General features: G+C 41.6%; 1 protein-coding gene across 1 annotated transcript in view; it reads left to right on the top strand.

The window, feature by feature from the left end:
• slc18b1 (solute carrier family 18 member B1) overlaps positions 1–17986 on the top strand; it is a 56161-nt gene extending 38175 nt beyond the window's left edge. Inside the window, exons 10-15 of the mRNA XM_041187352.1 lie at positions 2425–2520; positions 9113–9187; positions 10306–10399; positions 10536–10585; positions 11143–11206; positions 17870–17986. Of these exons, the coding sequence (XP_041043286.1) occupies positions 2425–2520; positions 9113–9187; positions 10306–10399; positions 10536–10585; positions 11143–11206; positions 17870–17887 (397 nt within the window). The 3' untranslated portion in view covers positions 17888–17986. The remainder of the gene's footprint in view (positions 1–2424; positions 2521–9112; positions 9188–10305; positions 10400–10535; positions 10586–11142; positions 11207–17869) is intronic.
• Positions 17987–21269: the final 3283 nt, after the last annotated feature.

The raw sequence follows: 21269 nt of genomic DNA, 5'->3' as shown, positions 1-21269 counted from the left end.
CAATCCTTGAATCTTGAATATAATTATCGACAGAGTCTTCTGAATTCGAGAATTCCAAAGATTCACAAACCCCTGAATGAAGAAATTTTTGTTCATTTCACTTCAAAATCTTTTATCCTGAGATTATGATCCCTAGTCTAGACCCTGCAGACAGGGAGTCAGCCTCTACCCTGTCAAGCATCTTAGGAACTTTATGGCCAAAATTTTTGGCTTGGCAAGCGGTGGCGAGGACCGCTCACCGAGGCGTAAAATGACACAGGGTGATGTCGGGCATGCATCCCAACATCACCGCGTGTCATTTAGATTTTCAGTTCGGCAGGGACACAGCCGACTCGGCCTCATGGCCGCTGAACTGTCAAAGGCCTGTTAAGGCCTTTTAAAAACTAATTAAACTAATAAACTGAGCTGCCCATCCAGCCTTAAGGTTGGCAGGCAGGCGAAGAGCATTTTTTATTGGAACCTCATCCAAGGGTGGAACGAGGTTTCATGAAGTGTTTATAAATTGAATAAAATTTTTTTATAAAAATTAATTGACATGTCCTAGCTCATGTGACAGTTTCTTACATTTTTTCTGTTCTTCATTTAGATTTTTAAAACTTAAACTAATCTCCCTGAGGCACCTCACTTCCGTGCTTCTGGGCACATGTCATGCTGGGCGGGCCTTAATTGGCCCGTCCACATAAAATGGCAGCACGGCCCACCCCCACACAACCTCTCCCTCCCCGCCCCCCCCGACATGTTTCAATGAGGTCACCTCTCATTGTTATAAACTCCAGAGAACATACGCCCATTTCATTCTATCTCTACTCATAGAACAGCTAGCTCATCCCAAGAATCAATCTAGTGAACATTCATTGCATCCTCTAAGGCAAGTAGGATACTGTACAGCACTCTAGTTGTGGTCTCACCAAAATCCTGTATAATTGCAGCAAGACTTTCCGACTCTAATCCTGAAGCCCATCTTCACCAGTCAATATATACATTGGGGTTTCCACAGTTTCACACACTATACGATTGGTCTTATCAGCAACCTTTTAAATAGGGCCCTAGTCATTTGCTCATCTTGCAAGCTTGACACAGAAATAGATCACATCAAAGCTATCCTGCGGGACAATGGCTATCCCGATTAGATCACAGTTTGCTGTGTATTGCACAAACTCGGAAATGCAAATTTGAAATTCATGAAACTTTTATGAAAGGCTGCCACTTTCAGACCTGAAGAGTGCCTAGTCTACTTCAGGTTACCCTGGAAAGGCAAAGTATCTCAAAAGTTTGAATAACATGTTAAGCAAGCTGTTTCATGTTGCTACTGTGCAGTGGCTATGCAAGTGGTATTTTCCAATAACAGGATGCGACCATCAGTCCTAAAAAACGTTCTGCCTACCACACAATTGAGCAACATCATATATGAGTTGTAGTGCCGGTGCAATGCCAGGTACCATTCATAGACCGTTCATTGGCTGATTGAATCAAACAGCATGTTCCTTTGGTTGTTCATTATAGGCTTTGAAAAATATGAAAAATAGAAAAAAAAATTCCCTAACATGTCCCCCACAAGTGACAATGTCACATGAAATGGGACATGTTCATAATTTACATAATAAGTTTATTAAACTTTTTAAAACCCTACATGAAACCTCATCCCACCGCTGGTTGAGGTTTCATGTTTTCTCTATTTGTTGCTGGGGCTCCTGGCTTACCCGCCAACCTTAAGATTGGACGGGCAGGTCCTTTAATTGTTTAAATGATCCTGTCAAAGGCCTCAATTGGCCATTGACAGGTCGGTGGGCCTGCAGCTGATTTTGCTGTCTCCCCGCCTTCCTAAAAATTTAAATGGGCCGGGATGACATTGGGGGTTCCACCCGATGTCATCCTGCATCATTTTACATGTCGGCAAGCGGGCCCCGCCCCCTGCTCGCCAACGTCAAAATTCTGCCCTGTGAATCTTAAGGACACTCAAGTCCCTCTGAATATCACACTTGCTATATTTTTCACTTTTTTAAAAAAAAATCTACCTTTCTACTATTCCTGTCATCGTGGAACATTTCACATTTCCCCGTGTTAAGCTTCATCTACCATCTTCTTGCCCACTTGCTTAACCTATTTATATCTTTTTGTTTTCCCACCTATCTTTGCGCTATCAGCAAACTTGAATATATTATACTTGGTAAACATTTTTTATCAAAATAATTTCAACAACTTTCTGAACTCTGATATATATATATTCAATCTAATGTATGTAATCATTGAATCTACAAACCATCAGCAGGCCATCTGCAACTTCTAACAAGAAGTTTGCTCTGGTACTCAATCATCATATGTTGTTGGTCTATGGAGAGAGAGGGAAGCATATAATATATCAAAATATATTTCAGGTGTTAGAAGAGTGATACTAAGACTTTATTTTGTTTGTTTCCTTTGCAGCCGGCTTTGGATGTTTGTTTTGATGCTGATACTCAGTGGGATTTCAGTCGGCTTGTGTGATATTCTGGTTTTTCCAGAAATCATCTCCACTGTTTAGTAAGAATTTTAAAATTATTATGTTATAATATTTGCTTCCAAAAGATGCTTGGGTATATTTTTCTATGTTCATGTGTGAGCACAGAGCAGGGACTTCTACTTTTTGCACTTTTTTGTGAACTAAAGAAAATGTACTTGATGCATTTGACAAGAACTATATTTTGCTCATCTCTGCAGCTTTGGTCTTCATTTATATCATCCTTCTGCTAGACAGCAGCCCTTGGATCTCTGGGTCTCCCAACTCCAAGAGATTTATTATGCCAGTTTTATAATTGTCTGAACACCAACATCATGATGTACTAAGAACATGAGCAGTAATTTGTAACATTTGCATTCAATAATCGTTACAAGTCCTTAAGTAGAAAATTAGAAATACATAGCTAAATCTTAATGTAAATATTTATCTATTCAGCATTTGTGGCCCTAATAGTACACGTTTCTTTGGCCTAATGGCCTGCCTATTTGAATTGCATGACTTTGCTAAATTCAGAACTCAGTGTGCAATTTTCTGTTCAGTCATTGAACAGAAAGAAAACTTGAGTATTGATGAGAAAGGAAACATTTTTTGTCAAAGTTTTTTGTCTAGCGCTCATCAGGACAACCTGCAAGAATACCAGATGTAAAGGGAACAACAGGAAGAAAGCACTCTCTTCTCATACAGTATAAATTGTTCCCTTTACATGTTGTATACTTGCAGGTTGTCCTGATGAGTGCAAGACAAAAAGCTTCAACAAAAAGTGTCTCTCTTTTTCCAGCAGTATTCAAGTTCTGTACTACCAGAAAGAAAACTGCCTTATAGGCTTTCAAATGGTTTCAGCTTTGCATTGATGCGAGGTGTCACTTGGGTTTCGAGATCCCAGTTGGCACCAAAACAAATTACATGACATTAATTTATTTGCAGAGTCTCCCTCTCTTCACTGTCAGGGCAGGCCTAATTGACAACTGAAGGCACAGCCACCAATGGTGAAAGAAAATCATGGATGTGGAAAAGGCCAGAGTTAGAGGAGTACATGGTTCTCAGATAGTTTTAGGGCTGGAGGAGGTTACTGAATTAGGAAGGACTGAGGCCATGAAGAGATTTGAAAATGAGCATGAGAATTTTTAAATGGAGGCGTTGCCAGCCTGGGAGCCATTGTAGGTCTGCGAGCACAGTGAACTCAGTGCGAGTTAGGATACAAGCAGCAGAGCTTTGGAGGAACTCAGGTTTACAAGGGGAGAGCAGTGGAAGGAGTTTACCTTGTACATAAGTTTGACTGAGGCCAATGCATCTTCTCTCACTTCTGAGAAGGTCTCTGCAGTTCTGTCTCAGCAGACTGTATCATCATTGCCATTGACTGGCTGCTGACATTGCTTAGTCTATGCCTCTCCTTTATTCAATCTGTCAGGCCACAGCATCAGTTTGTAAGCAAATCCCTCCTAAATTGATGCAATAGTTTCAAAAGTGCAAATGGGAGGTAATGTAACTTATTATGAACAATTTTTATCTTGCAGTAACCATATTTTTCTTAATAGTAATAAAGAGGAAAATTACCTACACCAGTTGCTGCATAGAAAATCACTTTGTTCCATATAATGTCTTACTAAAGCACAGTTGGAATATTGTGTGCAGTTTTGGGCTCCACACTATAGGCTTAATGTTGAGGCTTTGGAAATGATTTCTTGAGAAAGAAGAGGTGACATAAAGGTCTTTAAAATTATGCAAGGTTTTGATAGAGTGGATATAGAGAGAACATTTCCTTTTTGTGGGGAAGAGAACAACTAGAGGTCATCAACATAAGATAGTCACAAAGAAACATAACAGGGAATTCAGAAGCAACTTCTTTACCCAAAGAATGGTGAGAATGTGGAAATTGTTACAGCAGGGAGTGACTGAAACGAATAGTATAAATTCATTTAAGGGAAAGTTAAGCATGTATTTGAGGGAGGAGGGAATAGATGGTTAAGATGGTAGGTTTAGATGAGGAAAGAGAGGAGGAAGCTTGAGCAGAGCATAAACACTGGTATTGGCTGGTTGGGCCGAGTGGCCTGTTTCTGTGTCATATGTCTAATGTAATCCTATGTGATAGACACATCAGTTTCATCAGGATGATTCCCTAAAAATACAAAAAAAGGGCAGAATTTTCCCCCTCATTGGGGGGGATGTTTAGGAGTGGGCACGTGGAGGCACCCCCCCTTAAGGCCCACCCAACATGACCTCCGCAAGGAAGCATTTATGCGCTCCCTGTGTGGGCAGGGGGAATCCCTAAACCGAGAGTGCGCTTTTTCGAGCATGCGCGCAAAAGATTGCACTCATCTCCCTGAGGCTAAGTGCTGCCTCAGGGAGATCGGCGCCAAATTTAAAAATGTTAACAATAGTAAACAAAAATTCCCATGACATGTCCCCTCATGTGAAATTGTCACATAAGTTGGGACATGTCCATCACTTTCATTAACACTTTTATTCAAAATTTAAAAACCTACATGAAACCTCATCCCGCCCATGGATGAGGTTTCATGCTTTTCCAATGCCCACCAGGGCTCCTGGCCTGCCCACCCACCTTAAGGTTGGATGGGCAGGTCCATTAAGTACTTTAATTACTTTGTCAATGGTCTCAGTTGGCCACTGATAGGTCGGCGGGCGCACAGCTGATTCTGCTGAGCCCCCGTCCACCTGAAAATTGAAATGAGGCGGGGTGACGTTGGGATTTCTGCTGATGTCATCCCACTTCATTTTACACGTCGGTGAGCAGGCCCCGCTCCCCCCCGCCCCCAGCTCACTGACCGGAAAATCCTGGCCATGCAAGGTATACAACAAAAGGATTAAAGATACAAGATTGGAGTAAGAGATTGAGGACCCAGAGCAGGAGAAACTATTTTTTAAAATGAAGGATATGAGACTAGAATTCATTGCTGGAGTAATTGAAACAGAGCCCATAAAAGCATTAAAGAATAGTTTAGGTAGGTGGTTGACAGAAAAAGGAATATGAGAATAGAGCAAACTTATATTGGGACAACTGATGTGTGGAGAATAAGCACTAGCATGTTGAGTTCTGTTGAAGGGTCATGAGGACTCGAAACGTCAACTGTGCTCTCCTCCGCCAATGCTGCCAGACCTGCTGAGTTTTTCCAGGTATTTCTGTTTGTGTTTTTATTTTGGATTTCCAGCATCTGCAGTTTTTTGCTTTTAGCATGTTGAGCTGAATGGCCTGTTTCCATGTTGTAATTTGTATGTAATCCCATAAGTGGAAAAGTAGTTTAACATTGTACTGATTAAGACCAGAATATTCTTAAAATCCTTGCAATGGTTTACTTGGAATGCTCCTTTAGTTAGTGGCAGTCTGGCCACTGTCAAAAGGCTGTTGGTTCAGGCCCACTCCAAAACTTGAGCAAGTAATCCAGGATTTTGTGCAGTACTGAAGGAGAGCTCCACTGTTAGAGGTGTCATCTTTTGGGAAGTGAAACCAAGACCGTCTCTGGCTGTCCTGATGACACTGTTTGAAGTAGATCGGGGTATTTATTCAAAGTCTTTGCCAACATACTTTCTTCAAACAGTGGCCTGAATTTCCATAGGGACAAATGGTGCTGGGGCCTGAATCCGGAAGTCAGCCCCCGAACCTGGCACCCACCATGTTTTCTTGGGGGGGAGGTAGAAATAGAGGTAGGTCACGCTTTGGATGTGCACAGTTCATGGGGGCATGCAGCTGCCTTCATGTTGGGTGTGAGTTTTGTCACCCAGGTTTCTGAAACATGTGTTGTGGGCTTCACACTTTTTCCAGAGGAAAGTCTAAACTCACCAGAGTTCTTTGGAGAGGTAGGGTACATTTTGGATAGCTCAGGTACCCAGGCTAACTTTCATTGTTATCTCCTCCACAGTCTTAATCACCCATAGTCCTATCCACAGTCCAAGCCATTTCTCTAGCATTATGGGCCCTCTTAGCCTGCAGATACAACTTAAAGAGTGATGCTAACCTAATATATAGTGCTGCCAGGGAGAAATCTCTTGAATGTGTCAGTGCATCACTATGGACATTCACACCTCTACTGTGTGCGAGCATTAGGAGAGGAATGTTCTAGGTCTCCCACCATTGGTGCAGCATTCGGATGTGAACCATCACTTGGACATCTGTGTGCTTATGCTGAATAACTCACCTTGCCAAGTGCATCAGGACATGGAACCTCTTCTGACATTGGATTCATGTTCTTTTATCATCCCCATGCTGTGCTCACAGCAGTGGCTATCTCCTGCCAGGCTCTTTTAGTTGCAGTGGGTGGATTCCGGTGCCCAAGTGGATACAATATTGCGCACACTGTCTAGACCTCCTCCACCAGGATCTGGAGGTACTGGTCGCTGAAGCAGGTCGCTGACCTCCCACTCCTTCCCCACTCCCCAGTGAGACAACCTGGCATGAGAAATGTAAAAAGAAAAGACATGTAAGGCATCCAGCTTCAAATAGTCTCACACACAAATGTGTGTTGATATATAGGGACCATATTCTCCACTGAATCAATGACTAATGTTGGTGGTGAAGGGGAGGTTAATGTGTCTGGACAAATGCAGGGTGGCTTGGTGTTTGTTCCTGTCATTCCAGATGGCATGCTGCGCTCCTAATCACTAGTTAATCTGCTGTCTTGCTCCCTCTGAGTCACACTATTGTGTCATGGGATTGTGCAGCTGTGAGGGGCCTGGTCAGGAGTCAGTTGAATGCATGCATCCTGAGAGATGTTTAGAAAGAAGGTAGTTGGAAGGGCAAAGAATGGTGGCAAATGTGGTGTGTGTCAGTCACCACCACCAACGGCACACCCCCCACCCCACCCCCCCACCCCCCACTCCACCCACCCACCCCGCCCTCAAGGTGTCATAGTAACCTGAGTCAACACAGAATATCATGAGCAGACGATGGTGCCAAGATGCCAAGATGCTGTGTCTTGTCTGCTTTTCCAGCCTTAAGTTGGTTGAATGACCTCCTTTATTATAAAGTGAATTGGCAGCAGCAATGATTATATTTTCTTATGGAAAGCCCATTATGGGCACCTCTTCCAGTGACAGCAACCAGTTAGACAACTATTACAGTTTGCCTTTACCTGAATGCCCAAAGACATCCCCTCCAAATGAAAACAACAGCTCCATCCACTTCCTGCCTCACAGTAGGAACTCTTTAAACCTGACCGAGTTGCTCAATCCACACTGAGCCCACCTCTGCCTCTCCACCACTTTCAGGGGTGGCGGGCCTGCCCCCATTAGCCCCCGCCCCCATCCCCAGACTGGAAATCAGAATATCCGGGGCACTTTCCATGAGTCACGTTTGGGAAGTCGGGAATTTTCCCAACTCTGTGCTTCCAACTTGGGAGCGAGAATTCAACCCAGTATCACGAAAGTAGATTAATTGGTCACTTACTGTTCTTCTGGGGGTCTGTGAAAATTGTCTACCACATTTATCTGCATAAATGAGTTAATTTCAAGGTTTTTTATTCAAAGTCAGCATTTTCCTGTGGATTACAGAAATGTCATCAGGATATTCCAAAGCTCTATATAGAACCATAGAACCAAAGAAAAGTTACAGCACAGAAGGAGGCCATTTGGCCCATCTTGTCCATGCCAGCCCAAGGACACCCAGGTGCCCTTTTTCTAATTCAACCTTCCTGCACCCGGCCCATAGCCCTGCAGCTTACAGCACTTTAGGAGCAGATCCAGGTACTTTTTAAAAGAATTTAAAGTTTCTGCCTCTACCACCAACTTGGGCAGCGAACTCCAGACACCCACTACCCTCTGCATAAAAAAGTTCTTCCTCATGTCCCCCCTACACCTTCTGCCTCTTTTCTTGAATCTATGTCCCCTGGTTCTAGAATTCTCTGTCAAGGGAAACAATTTTATCCTGTCCACTCATCCCCTCATAATTTTGTACACCTCAACCAAGTCACCTCTCAGCCTTCTTTGTTTTAAGGAAAATAACCCCAAACTATCCAATCTCTCCTCGTAGCTACACTTTTCTAACCCTGGCAACATTCTTGTAAACCTCCTCTGCACTCTCTCCAGAGCTAGTACGTCCTTCCTGTAATGTGGTGACCAGAACTGCACACAATTCTCCAGTTGTGGCCTCACCAGTGTTTTATACAATTCCAACATTATATCCTTAGTTTTATATTCTATACCTCTGCCAATGAAGGAGACCATTCCATATGCCTTCTTTACAACCTATTTGAACTGCTGCCTTCAGGGACCTGTGTACTTGTACGCCAAGATCTCTCACTTCATCCACCCCTCTTAGTATATTCCCACTTATATGATTGCAATTTTTTAAAGAGATATCAAACTTGATTTGACTGGACTCAGAGAGTAGAGTTCTTAATCTCTATCCCTTTACTCCTGTTTCCCAATGAATTTTGAACTGGAGGCATGACTGTTTAGCATTCTATTGTAGTGTAGAAATTATTTGTTTTGCATGTGTAATAATTGAATTATATGGAGGAATGCTAATTGACAGGTTGTGAGACTGGGTAGTGACTGATCACGCCGGAATATTTATGTACTGAAGCACACCAAGGAACAAGTTCTAATGAGTTAGGGTGAGGTTTGACTGTAATAATTGACATTGATTTTCACCTTTTTGTTTAGTGAGAATGGATTTGAAGAGGGTCTTGGTACGTTAGGTCTAGCGTCTGGAATTTTTCATGCAAGTTCGTGTCTTGGGTATGTATCTGTAGCTATATATAGAAGTATATTTAATTTCTTGGGTGAGTATTTTAGTAGTTTTGGCATGTCTAATGCAGGATTTCCATTGATTTTGTATCTTAGTAATTTCTGTTTTAAACTCTTCCGTTCAAAATGTATTCTGCTTTTCAATACAGTCCAAAGTAATGTTTGAGCTTTTGCAGACAGAGTAGGCAGAAATGATGGCCAGTCAGGTCATGGGGGAAAATATTAGCTCAAGGTTTGGGGAAGCAATAGAACTCACTTCTAGATATTAGGGGGAAATGTAGAATGATGGCTCCAAATTTAAGAATAGTGTCATGGAGCTGGGACAACTGTATTATAGTCCATATGTGACAACAGATGTTGAGGGAATGTATTACAGGAAGTTCCTGTATTTTACAAGATGTTGAATAAAGAAGTGTATATACTTTATCAAAACAATTTCCTGCCATACTATGCATTAGCACCTGATTTTTATATGTATATTGGTGCCACCTTTTTTGAGTGCTGCTATATCTTGTAGAAAACTGCTAGCCCTTTATTTCTAGTATTGTATTACAAAACAGTACAATAGCCCCATTTCATTTTGCTGTGACATTTCAATAAATATGGAAGTTTTACCTGCTGCAGGTTTTTTTTTTGTATCCAATTTGCTGGCGCAACTTAGGTACTTTGAATAACATTGCCTCAAGTCATACTGGCTGTATGTAATTGGATGCTCCAGCTTCCTCCAAAGTCATGGAATGCCAGTGTTAATGGACAGCTATTCGGTACTTTTGTATCTATTCACTCACATTGATCCAAATGTGAAAAAGCAAGAATGCTCAGGTTATATGGTTAGCGTGGTCTTGCCACACAAATTTCACCCTGTGGTGTTGATCAATCCAAAAGCCACTCTTCCAGGTTTGCAGGATTAGCTCCTTGTGTATCAGTGGAGCTGACACATTGTCCTAACACCAGAAGCAGATACTGCAGGAGGCAATACAATCTGGAGCTCTACACACCAAGGCTGGGATTGGTTGAACATCTATAAGCAGAGAGTTATAAATTTTACTTTGGTATAAAATAACCTACTAGATGGTGACTAGTATTACCTTTTTTTCCTTTTAAATCAGAGCGTTTTTAGGACCAACACTGGGTGGAAATCTATATGAAAAACTGGATTTTGAGTGGGCTGCAGCCATACAAGGAAGCTTTCTATGTTTTGTTGTAAGTAGGCATAGCATGGATACTGCATAGAATATTAAAAGTTAAAACCCTAAGCCACCATTTTAAAAATAAAATTGGAGAACCAAGATCTCTAATAATTACCATCAGCAATAATGGTCTTTTCTTCTATCTTCAGGGTATGCTGATGGGTTTGTACTTAATAGTGGAAATGGTGCAGAAAAGGAGGTTTGTATTTGTATATTCATATTCTTAACGTTAAAAGAAGACTGTTGTATAAGGTGGACATAAGAAAGGTGATATTTTAGGAAAAGGCACTAATGATTACACAGGATATACGGCACAGAAACAAACCATTCTTATGGTCACTGTTTAAAAATAAGGGGTCACTCATCTAAGACAAAAATGAGGAGAATTTTTTTCTCTGAGGGTTGTGAGTCTTTGGAACTCTCTTCCTCAAAAGGCAGTGGAAGCAGAGTCTTTGAATATTTTTAAGAAAGATCTAGATAGGTTCTTGATTAACAAGGGGGTGAAATGTTATTAGGGGTAGGCAGGAATGTGGGGTTGAGGTTACAGTCAGATCAGCCATGATCTTACTGAATGATGGAGCAGGCTAGGGGTGGTTGAGTGGCCTTCTCCTAATTTGTATGTTTATTTGGCTCAACTAGCCAGTGCTGATGTTTATGTTGCACTTGAGCCTCTCCCATCTTTTCTCATCTGAATTTACCATTGTAACCGTTTATTTCCTTCTCACTCATATGCTTGTCTGATTTCCCCTCATACAGACATATACCATTGGCTTCAACCGCTCTCTGTGATGGCGAGTTCCACATTCTTATCACTCTTTGGGTAAAGAAGTTTTTTCTGAGTTCCCTATTGGATTTCTTGATGACTATCATAGATTGATGGTCTCTAGTTCTATTTTTCCACATTCTCTCTGTATCCACTCTGTCAAATCCTTTCTTAATTTTAGTTACCCCTCAGCCGCCGTTTTTTCAAGAAGAGACCTAGCCTCAATCCTTTATTAATACATATGGAATTGTGTGGTATGTGTACTCTGGCAGAAGGCAGATTCCTGGCTCATTGTTTGCTGATACTTCATCCTGAGCCATTTTATTGGCAGATTTTGTCAGTGATGGTTTACCATTACCTTCCACTCTCAGGAGCAGGGCAAGGAAGCAAATCACAAGTCTACCTTAGTTGGAATGGGAATTAAACCCATGCTATTGGCGATATTCTGAACCACACATTAGCCATCTAAAGTAACCAACCTCTTCCTGACATCTATACCAAACATTTCTGATATCATCCTCGTAAATCTTGTCTGCACCCTCCCTAGTGCCTCTACACCCTTTTTATAATATGGCAAATGGCAACCATAACTGCACACTGTACTTTTAAGTGTTTTTATAACCAAGCATCAATACAAGTTTAGTATAACTCCCTAGTTTTCAATTCAACCCAGTAGAAATAAAACCTAGTACTTGATTTGCTTTTTATGGGCTTATTAACCCGTGGCACAACTTTTAGTGATTGATATATTTTGCTCCTTTGTTCCACCCCCACCTAGATTTGCTCCTTCTAAGTGATGTGACCTTCCTATTCTTCCTACCAAAATGTATCACCTCACACTTGTCTGTGTTGAACTTCATTTCTCAATTATTTTTCCATTCTGCAAGTTTATTACTGTTCTCCTGTAATTTTGTTGCAATTCTCCTCCGTATTGACTACCCCCCTCAATTTGATGGCATCACAATTTAGAAATTGTATTTTGCTTCCAAAATCAGTTTCATTTATGAACAAAGACAGGTGGAAGGCCAGAAGATTGGACAGAATATAAAGAACAACAAAGAATGGCTAAAACACTAATAAAGAGGGAAAAATTAGAGTATAAGAGAAAGCTAGCCAGAGGTATAAAAAGAGATAGTTTTTATAAATATTTTTAAAAATAAGAGTTATCAAAATGAGTGTTGGTCCTACAGAAAGTGAGTCTGGAGAATTGATAATGGAAAACAATGAGATGGCAGATGAATTGAACGGATATTTTGCATCAGTTTTCACTACAGAGGATACAAGTAACATCCCAGAAGCAGTTATAAGCCAGGAAATGGAAGTGGAGAAGGAAGTCAGGAAAATTACAGTCACTAAAGAAGTGATACTGAATAAATTGTTGGAGCTGCGGGCTGACAAGAGCCTGGGTCCTGATGGACTTCATCCTAGGGTCTTAAATGAAGTGTCCAGTGAGATAGTTGATGCACTGGTTTTAATTTTCCAAAACTCCCTAGATTTGAGGAAGGTCCCATTAGATTGGAAGATAGCAAATGTAACGTCATTATTCAAAAAGGGAGGGAGACAGGTGCAGGAAACTACAGGCCAGCTAGCTTAACATCTGTCATAGGGAAAATGTTAGAAGCTATTATTAAACAAGTTATAGTAGGGCACTTGGATAAGCTTATAGTCATCAGGCAGAGTCAACATGGTTTGTGAAAGGGAAATCATGTTTAACTAACTTATTGGAGTTCCTTGAGGTAGTAACATGTGTTGTGGATAAAGAGGAACTGGTGGATATACTGTAGTTGGACTTCCAGAAGGCATTGATGAAGTGCCACATCAAAGGTTATTGCAGAAAATAAAAGCTCATTTTATAGGGTGTAACATATGAGCATGGTTAGAAGATTAGCTGGCTAACAGGAAGCAGAGAGTAGGTATAAATGGGGCTTTTTCAGGTTGGTAAAATGTAACGAGTGGCATGCCACAGGGATCAGTGCTGGGACCTCAACTGTTTACAATTATATAAATGACTTGGATGAAGGAATTGAAGGGATGGTTCCAAAATTTGCTGATGACACAAAGATAGGCAGGAAAGTAAGTTATGAAGAGGACATAAGGAGGCTACAAACAGATATAGATAAGTTAATTGAGTGGGCAAAGATTTGGCAGATGTAGTATAATGTGGGAAAATGAGAAATTGTCTATTTTTGAAGGAAGGATAAAACAGAAACATATCATCTAAATGGTGAGAGATTGCAGATCTCTGATTTGCAGAGGGATCTGGGTGTCCTAGTGCATGAATCACAAAAGGCTAGTATGCAACACAGTGACCACAGAGACTCAGGCTTCCTTTAACTGGTATTATTCAAGCATATGCAAGGAAGCCGCAATCATTCCTAAGAATGAAGACCCAGCTCCCAGCTTGATTACATTTCATTACTTTTGTACTTTTTCTTTTCATAGTACATTTGAGTACATTTGAATACATCCAATCGGTAACCGACACACCAGTCCCATGCTAACACTATCCTATTGAGTACATAAATATGTGATTTCGCTATCCAATTATTCTAAAGGCTTTATACATAATTATATTATCCAATCAAAATTAAAACATGTATGCAAAAACCTTAGTTCTCACAACTCTAGAATGTTTGTGTTCCATCAAAGCCCCCTCTTTGATTATTGTATATATTCTCATACCTAAGCTAAAACCATCTGCCCCTTCCCTATTTGAGAGGGTAGTACACCTAATCTAACTTATGTCCTTACTTGTGTCTCCATTCTGACTCTCAAGGCTGTACAATGTTCATCTGATAATCTTCAACTCTTAATATGTTTAGCAGCCATGTCTGCCTGGAGATTTTAAGGTTTTTTCAGTAAATTCTTACTGTATTCTCTTTTAGCATTTTTAATTTCTCCATAACAGTCACCTTATTTAAGGAAGGATGTAAAGGCATTGGAAATAGCTCAGAGAAGGTTTACCAGACTAATACCTGGAATGGGTAGGTTGTCTTATGAGGACAGGCTAGCCTTGTATCAGCTGGAGTTTAGAAGAGTAAGAGGTGACTTAATTGAAAGATGTAAAATCCTGAGGGGTCTTGACAGGGCAATGTGGAGTGGATGTTTCCTCTTGTGGGAGAATCTAGAACTAGGGATCACTGTTTAAAAATAAGGGGTCACCCATTTAAGGCAGAGATTAGGAGAAATTTTTTCACTCAGAGGGTTGTGAGTCTTTGTAACTCTTCCTGAAAAGGTGGTGGGAGCAGAGTCTTCGAATATTTTTAAGGCAGAGGTGGATAGATTCTTTGTAAGCAAGGAGGTGACAGGTTATCAGCAGTAGGTGGGATGCAGATTTCAGGTTACTATCGATCAGCTATGATCTTATTAAATGGCGGAGCAGGCTTGAGGGGCTGAATGCCCTACTCCTGCTCCTTGTATATATATTCGTAGTAGTGGTCCCAGCACTAATCCTCACAGAGTTATAGAGGTCTACAGCACAGAAAAGGCCCTTTGGCCCATTGCATCCTATTTTCCAGCACTAGGCCCATAGCCTTGTATGCCATGGCATCACAAGTGCACATCCAAATACTTCTTAAATGTTATGACGATTTCTGCCTCTACCACCCTTTCAGAGTTCCAGATCCCCACCACCCTCTGGGTGAAAAAATTCTCCCTCACCTCTAAGCCACCTACCCATTACCTTAAATCTATGCCCCTGGTTATTGATCCCTCCACCAAGGGGAAAAGTTCTTTCCTGTCTACCCTATCTATGTCCCTCATAATTTTATACACCTCAATCATGTCCCCCCCTCAATCTCCTCTGCTCCAAGGAAAATAACACCGGCCCATCCAATCTCTCCTCATAACTAAAACTCTCCAGCCCAGGCAACATCTTGGTAAATCTCCTCTGCACTCTCTCTAGTGCAATCACATCCTTCCTATAATGCAGATTCCAGACTGCACGCAATTATCTAGCTGTGGCCTAACCAGCATTTTATACAGTTCCAGCTTAACCTCCCTGCTCTTATATTCTATGCCTTGGCTAATAAAGGTAAGTATCCGATATGCCTTAACCACCTTATCTACCTGTCCCGCTACCTTAAGGGACCGGTGGACACCAAGGTCCCTCTGATCCTCGGTACTCTCCAGGGTCTACATTCATCGTGTATTCCCATACCTTGTTTGTCCTGCCCCAGCACATCAACTCACGCTTATCCAGATTAAATTCCATTTGCCATTGATCAGCCCATTGACCAGCCTGCCTATATCGTCCTGTAATCTAAGGCTATCGACCTCACTATTTACCACCCCACCAATTTTTGTGTCATCCGTGAACTTACTGATCAACCCTCCTACATTCAAGTCTAAATCGTTTATATATACCACAAACAGCAAAGGACCCAACACCAATCCCTGTGGAACCCCACTGGACACAGGCATCCAGTCACAAAAACACCCCTCGACCATCACCCTCTGCTTCCTGTCACTCAGCCAATTCTGGATCCAATTTGCCAAATTGCCTTGGATCCCATGGGGCTCTTATCTTCGTTATCAGTCTCTCATGTGGGACCTTATCAAAAGCCTTGCTGAAGCCCAAGTAGACTACATCAAATGCATTGCCCTCATCTACACATCTGGTCATCTCTTTGAAAAATTCAATCAAATTGGTCAGACATGACCTCCCCTTAACAAAACCACGCTGACTGTCCTTGATTAATCCCTGCCTCTCCAAGTGTAGATTGATCCTGTCCCTTAAAATTGCTTCCAATAGTTTCCCCACCACTGAGGTTAGACTGACTGGCCTGTAGTTCCCTGGTTTATCCCTTCCTCCCTTCTTGAATAACAGTATCACATTAGCTGTCCTCCAGTCCTCTGGCACCTCTCCTGTGGCCTAAGAGGTATTAAAAATTATTGCCAGCGCCCCTGCTATCTCCTCCCTTGCCTCACACAACAGCCTGGGATACATTTCATCTGGGCCTGGAGATTTATCTACTTTTAAGCCTGCCAGACCACTTAGAACCTCCTTCCTTTCTATGCTAATTTCTTAAATTATATCACAGTCCTTCTGTCTGATACCCATGTCCTCCCTCTCACTTGTGAACACTGACGCAAAGTATTCATTTTCATTCTAATCCTTATGGAACTCCACTTCCCACCTTCTGCCACTCTGAATAACTACCCTTTACTCCCATTCTCTGCTTTCTGCCATGAAGCCAGCTAGTAATCCATTGTGCCACTTGTGCCCTGACTCTACATTCTCTCAACTTGTTCACGTTCCCCTCTTTCCTGTACTGCTTGAGCTGCTAATTGCTTTGACAAGAGCAGCAGGAGCTACTTGCAGGTAAAAATGGATGAAGATGTGGCATATTTCAGCATTTGTCTCAAATATGGCCCCAACTGGACGGTCAACCATTCTACTATTTTTTTCTTATTCATTCATGGGATGTGGGCTTCACTGGCTAGGCCAACATTTATTGCCTATCCCTAATTTTCCTTCAGGAGGTGGTGGTGAGCTGCCTTTTTGAACCGCTTCAGTCCATATGGTGTAGGCACACCCAAAATGCTCTTAGGGAAGGAGTTCTGGGATTTTGACCCATCAACAGTGAAGGAATGGCGATATATTTCCAAGTCAGGGTGGTGACTGATTTGATGGGGAACTTCCAAGTGGTGGTGCTCCTATGCTTCTGCTGCTTTGTCCTTCTAGATGGTAGAGGTCATGGGTTTGGAAGGTGTCTGTATCTTTATATGGAAGTTGGGTGAAGTTTTAGTGGATGTGGAACTCAATATGCCTTGGGTATTCTGCAATGAGTGACTTATCTTCTGTCTCACCAAAGCCTTTCCACTCTACAAGGCATAAATCAGGAGTGTGATGGGAATACTCTCCACTTACCTGGATGAGTGCAGCCCCAACAACACTCAAGAAACACGACACTATCCAGGACAAAGCAGTCCATTTGATTGCTATTCCCTCCACCACAGGTTGCACTGTGTACTATTTACAAGATGTACTACAGCCACTCGCCAAGCCTTCTTCGACAGCACCTCCCAAATCCATGACTTCTGCCAGCTAAATGGATAGGAGCAGATGACACATGAGGTCATTACCACTTCACCATCCTGATTTGGAACTATATCACTGTTCCCTCATCTTTGTTTGGTCAAAATCCCCTACCTAACAGCACTGTGGGAGTACCTTAACCACAAATACTGCAGCAGTTCAAGAAGGCCACTCACCACCACCACCACCACTTAAGGACTTAGGGTACTTAGGGTCAGGCAATAATGATGCCTACATCCCGTGAATGAATGAATTAAAAAAGAACTTTTTCTTGTGCCATTAGATAACTGTTTTGACACCATATCAGGAAATGACTATTGAAGTTAAATGATATCACTATCTTTGTGTTATTTCAGTTGATTAACCTTGAACTTTAATGATTACAAGAAATAGAATGAGCGTATAGGTTGGTTTGTGGGTGAGGAGCACATGCTTCAAATGAAGTTGAACACTGAAAAGCTGATAATGCTTTATCAGGTATTTATAGTTATTAAAATGATCATTGGAATAATCAATATTTGGATCAACAAGTGATCATCTGTACATTTGAGAAGAAAATGTTTTATTAAGTAGTGGATTGTGGTATATTGCTTTTAAAAGGAAAATCTCATAATATCTAAGTATATGAAAATTTAATTGTCTTCAATGAAAATATGATGTAGATTTTTACCTTTATGAAGGTCACATTCTGGGAATAGCACAGATGAAGAGAGAGCACCATTAATAACAAACTGAATTTGGAAACTTCTGTATGGACTACAGTTCTCTTGTTGACAGCTTTTGGACATCTTAGTATTTAAAATTGCTGTTTCGAGCAACTCAAAGTGATTTTAAATATTTGAAGGTTTTATATTATTAATATTTGACTGTAATAAATAAAAAGGGATTTTATATCACTGCCATCAAATATAACGTGGAAAGCAGTTTTCTATTGTGAAAATGGTAACTTCAATTTTTTAAAAATGTGAATACAAAATCATTATTTGATGTCCATTCAATGTAGCTACATGGTCTTAACCACAATCTTCCTGTCACTAATGAACTAATAAAGACAGCAGTTTAGAATTAACTATTTTTTCCCTCGTTATTTATTTTCTGTGAATTTTTAATTATTGGGTGTGTTTCCTGAAATATAATGAAAGTATGATTTTTTTTCCCTGCTTTCCTTTGTCAGAATTCTGCAAACACAAGGACATACTGTTTGTCTCCTTGGATACTGAGGAAAAAGCAGACAACTAGAAGCTTATTGTGGTCGCCCTGAAATGGGTCCACCATTTCACTCTGCCAAAGTACATTTTAGGATTCAAAGCAACAACCAAGTTTGACAAGATCTAGCCTTTTTATCTGAGGTGCATTTGGAAGATTTATTAAACACTGTTTAAGGTTTCCTGGTTCACAACTTTAAAAAAATCTCTGCTTGGCAAAAAATATCAATAGCTGGCAAGACCACCAATACTCCTGGGAAAAAATGAAAGTTGAATTAAACAGATAATGCTGGAAACGAACCCCAGCTCTGTCACATCTTAAAGAAGAATGCTAAGGTCAGTGTTTTCTTCTGAACTGGAACCTGAATGAGAGCTCGTTCATAGCATTGAACTAAGTAAAGGGGTTGGAAAAGACTGTAAAATTTCTGTGTTTGAAAGTCAGAAGAAATAACAGGCTAAATCATGCCTGGTTTCTGTCAGGGGCAGGTGATGGTGTAGTGATATTGTCACTAAACTAGTAATCCAGAGACCCAGGGTTAATGCTTTAGGGACTTAGGCCAGGATCTTTGGGTCAGCATGCAGGGGTGAGCTCCGCTCACCGTGTGTAAAATGACGTGCAGTGATGTGAGGCGTGCATCCTGATGTCACCCCGCGTCATTCTGATCTTCAGTTTGGCGGGTGCACACTGGAGTTGGCTGCGTGCCTGCTGAACGGTCAAAGGCCTATTAAGGCCATTTACATATCAATTAAAATAATTAAATGACTGCCTGTCCAACCTTACAGTTGGTGGGTAGGGAAAGAGCCCAGGCGGCCTTCGCATTTATCATGAAACCTCATCCATGGGCTCTGAACAATGATATATTTCCAGGACAGGATGGTGAGTGACTTGGAGGGGAACTTCCAGCTGGTGGTGTCCCCATCTATCTACTGCACTTGTCATTCTAGAAGGTAGTGGTCATGGGTTTGGAAGGCACTGTCGAAGTAGCATTGGCGAATTCCTGCAATGCATCTTGTAGATGGTACATACTGCTGCTACTGTGCGTTGGTGGAGGAGTGAGTGAATGTTTGTGGATGTAATGCCAATCAAGTGGCCTGCTTTGTCCTGGACGGTGTCAAGCTTCTTGGTTGTTGTGGGAGCTGCACTCATCCAGGCAAGTGGGGAGTATTCCATCACACTCCTGATGTGCTTTATAGATGGTGGACAAGCTTTGGGGAAGAAGGAGGTGGGTTACTCATCACATGATTCCTAGCCTCTGATCTGCTCTTGTAGCCACAGTATTTATATGGCTAGTCCAGCTCTGTTTCTGGTCAATGGTAATCCCCAAGATGTTGATAGTGGGGGATTCAGTGTTGGTAATGCCATTGAACATCAAGGGGCGATGGTTGGATTCTCTCTTGTTGGAGATGGCCTTTGCCTGACACTTGTTACTTGCTACTTGTCAGCCCAAGCCTGGATATTGTCCAGGTCTCGCTGCATTTGGACATGGATTGCTTCAGTACCTGACGAGTAGAGAATGGTGCTGAACATCACGCAATCATCAGCAAACATTCTCATTTCTAACCTTATGATGGAAGGAAGGCCGTTGGTGAAGCAGCTGAAGATGGTTGAGCCAAGGACACTACCCTGAGGAACTCCTGCGGTGATGTCCTGAAAATGAGATGACCGATCTCCAACAACCACAACCATCTTCCTTTGTGCTAGGTATGACTCCAACCTGCGGAGAGTTTTCCCTCCAATTCCCATTGACTCCAATTTTGCTAGGGTTCCTTGACGCCACACTCGGTCAAATGTTGCCTTGATGTCAAGGGCAGTCACTCTCACCTCACCTCGGGAGTTCAACTCTTTTGACCATTTTTGAACCAAGGCTGTAATGAGGTCAGAAGCTGAGTGGCCCTGGCGTACCCAAACTGGGCTTCAGTGAGCAGATTATTTCTAAGCAAGTGTTGCTTGTTAGCACTGTTGATGACCCCTTCCACTGCTTTATTGATGGAGAGTGATAATTGGCTGGGTTGGATTTGTCCTGCTTTTTATGTACAGGACATAGCTGGGCAATTTTCCAAAGAGCTGGTAAGATGCCACTGTTGTAGGTGTCCTGGAACAGCTTGGCTAGGGATGCAGCAAGTTCTGGAGCACAAATCTTCACTACTATTGCCGGTATATTGTCAGGGTCAATAGCCTTTGCAGTATCTAGTGCCTTCAGCTGTTTCTTGATATCATGTGGAGTGAATCGAATTGGGTGAAGACAGGCATCTGTGATGCTGGGGACCTCTGGAGGAGGCAGAGATAAATCATCCATTTGGCAATTCTGGCTGAAGATTGTAGCAAATGCTTCAGTCTTATCTTTTGCACTTGTGCGCTTGGCTCCTCCATCACTGAGGATAAGGATATTTGTGGAGCCTCCTTCTCCAGTGAGTTGATTAATTGCCTACCACATGAATCACAAAAGGTTAGTATGCAGGTACAGCAGGTAAGTGGGAAAGCTAATAGAATGTTATCATTTATTGTGAGGGGAATTGATTACAAAAGTAGGGAGGTTATGCTTCAGTTTTACAGAGCATTGGTGAGGCCACATCAGGAGTATTGTCTACAGTACTGGTCTCCTTATTTAAAGAAAGATGTAAATGCATTAAAAGCAGTTCAGAGAAGGTTTACTAGACTAATACCAGAAATGGGTGGATTGACTTATGAGGAAAGACTGGACATGGTTAGGCTTGTATCCACTGGAATTTAGAAGGGTAAGAGACGACTTAATTGAAATCTTTAAGTTCGTGAGGGATCTTGATAGGGTGGATGTGGAGAGGATGTTTCCTCTTGTGGGTGAATCTAGAATTAGTTGTCACTGTTTATGAATAAGGAGTCGCTTATTTAAAACAG

This window comes from Carcharodon carcharias, chromosome 5 (assembly GCF_017639515.1).
Source record: "Carcharodon carcharias isolate sCarCar2 chromosome 5, sCarCar2.pri, whole genome shotgun sequence".
Taxonomy (NCBI): domain Eukaryota; kingdom Metazoa; phylum Chordata; class Chondrichthyes; order Lamniformes; family Lamnidae; genus Carcharodon; species Carcharodon carcharias.
The sequence above is the reverse complement of the archived record's forward strand: the minus strand, read 5'-3'. Positions and strand labels throughout refer to the sequence as shown.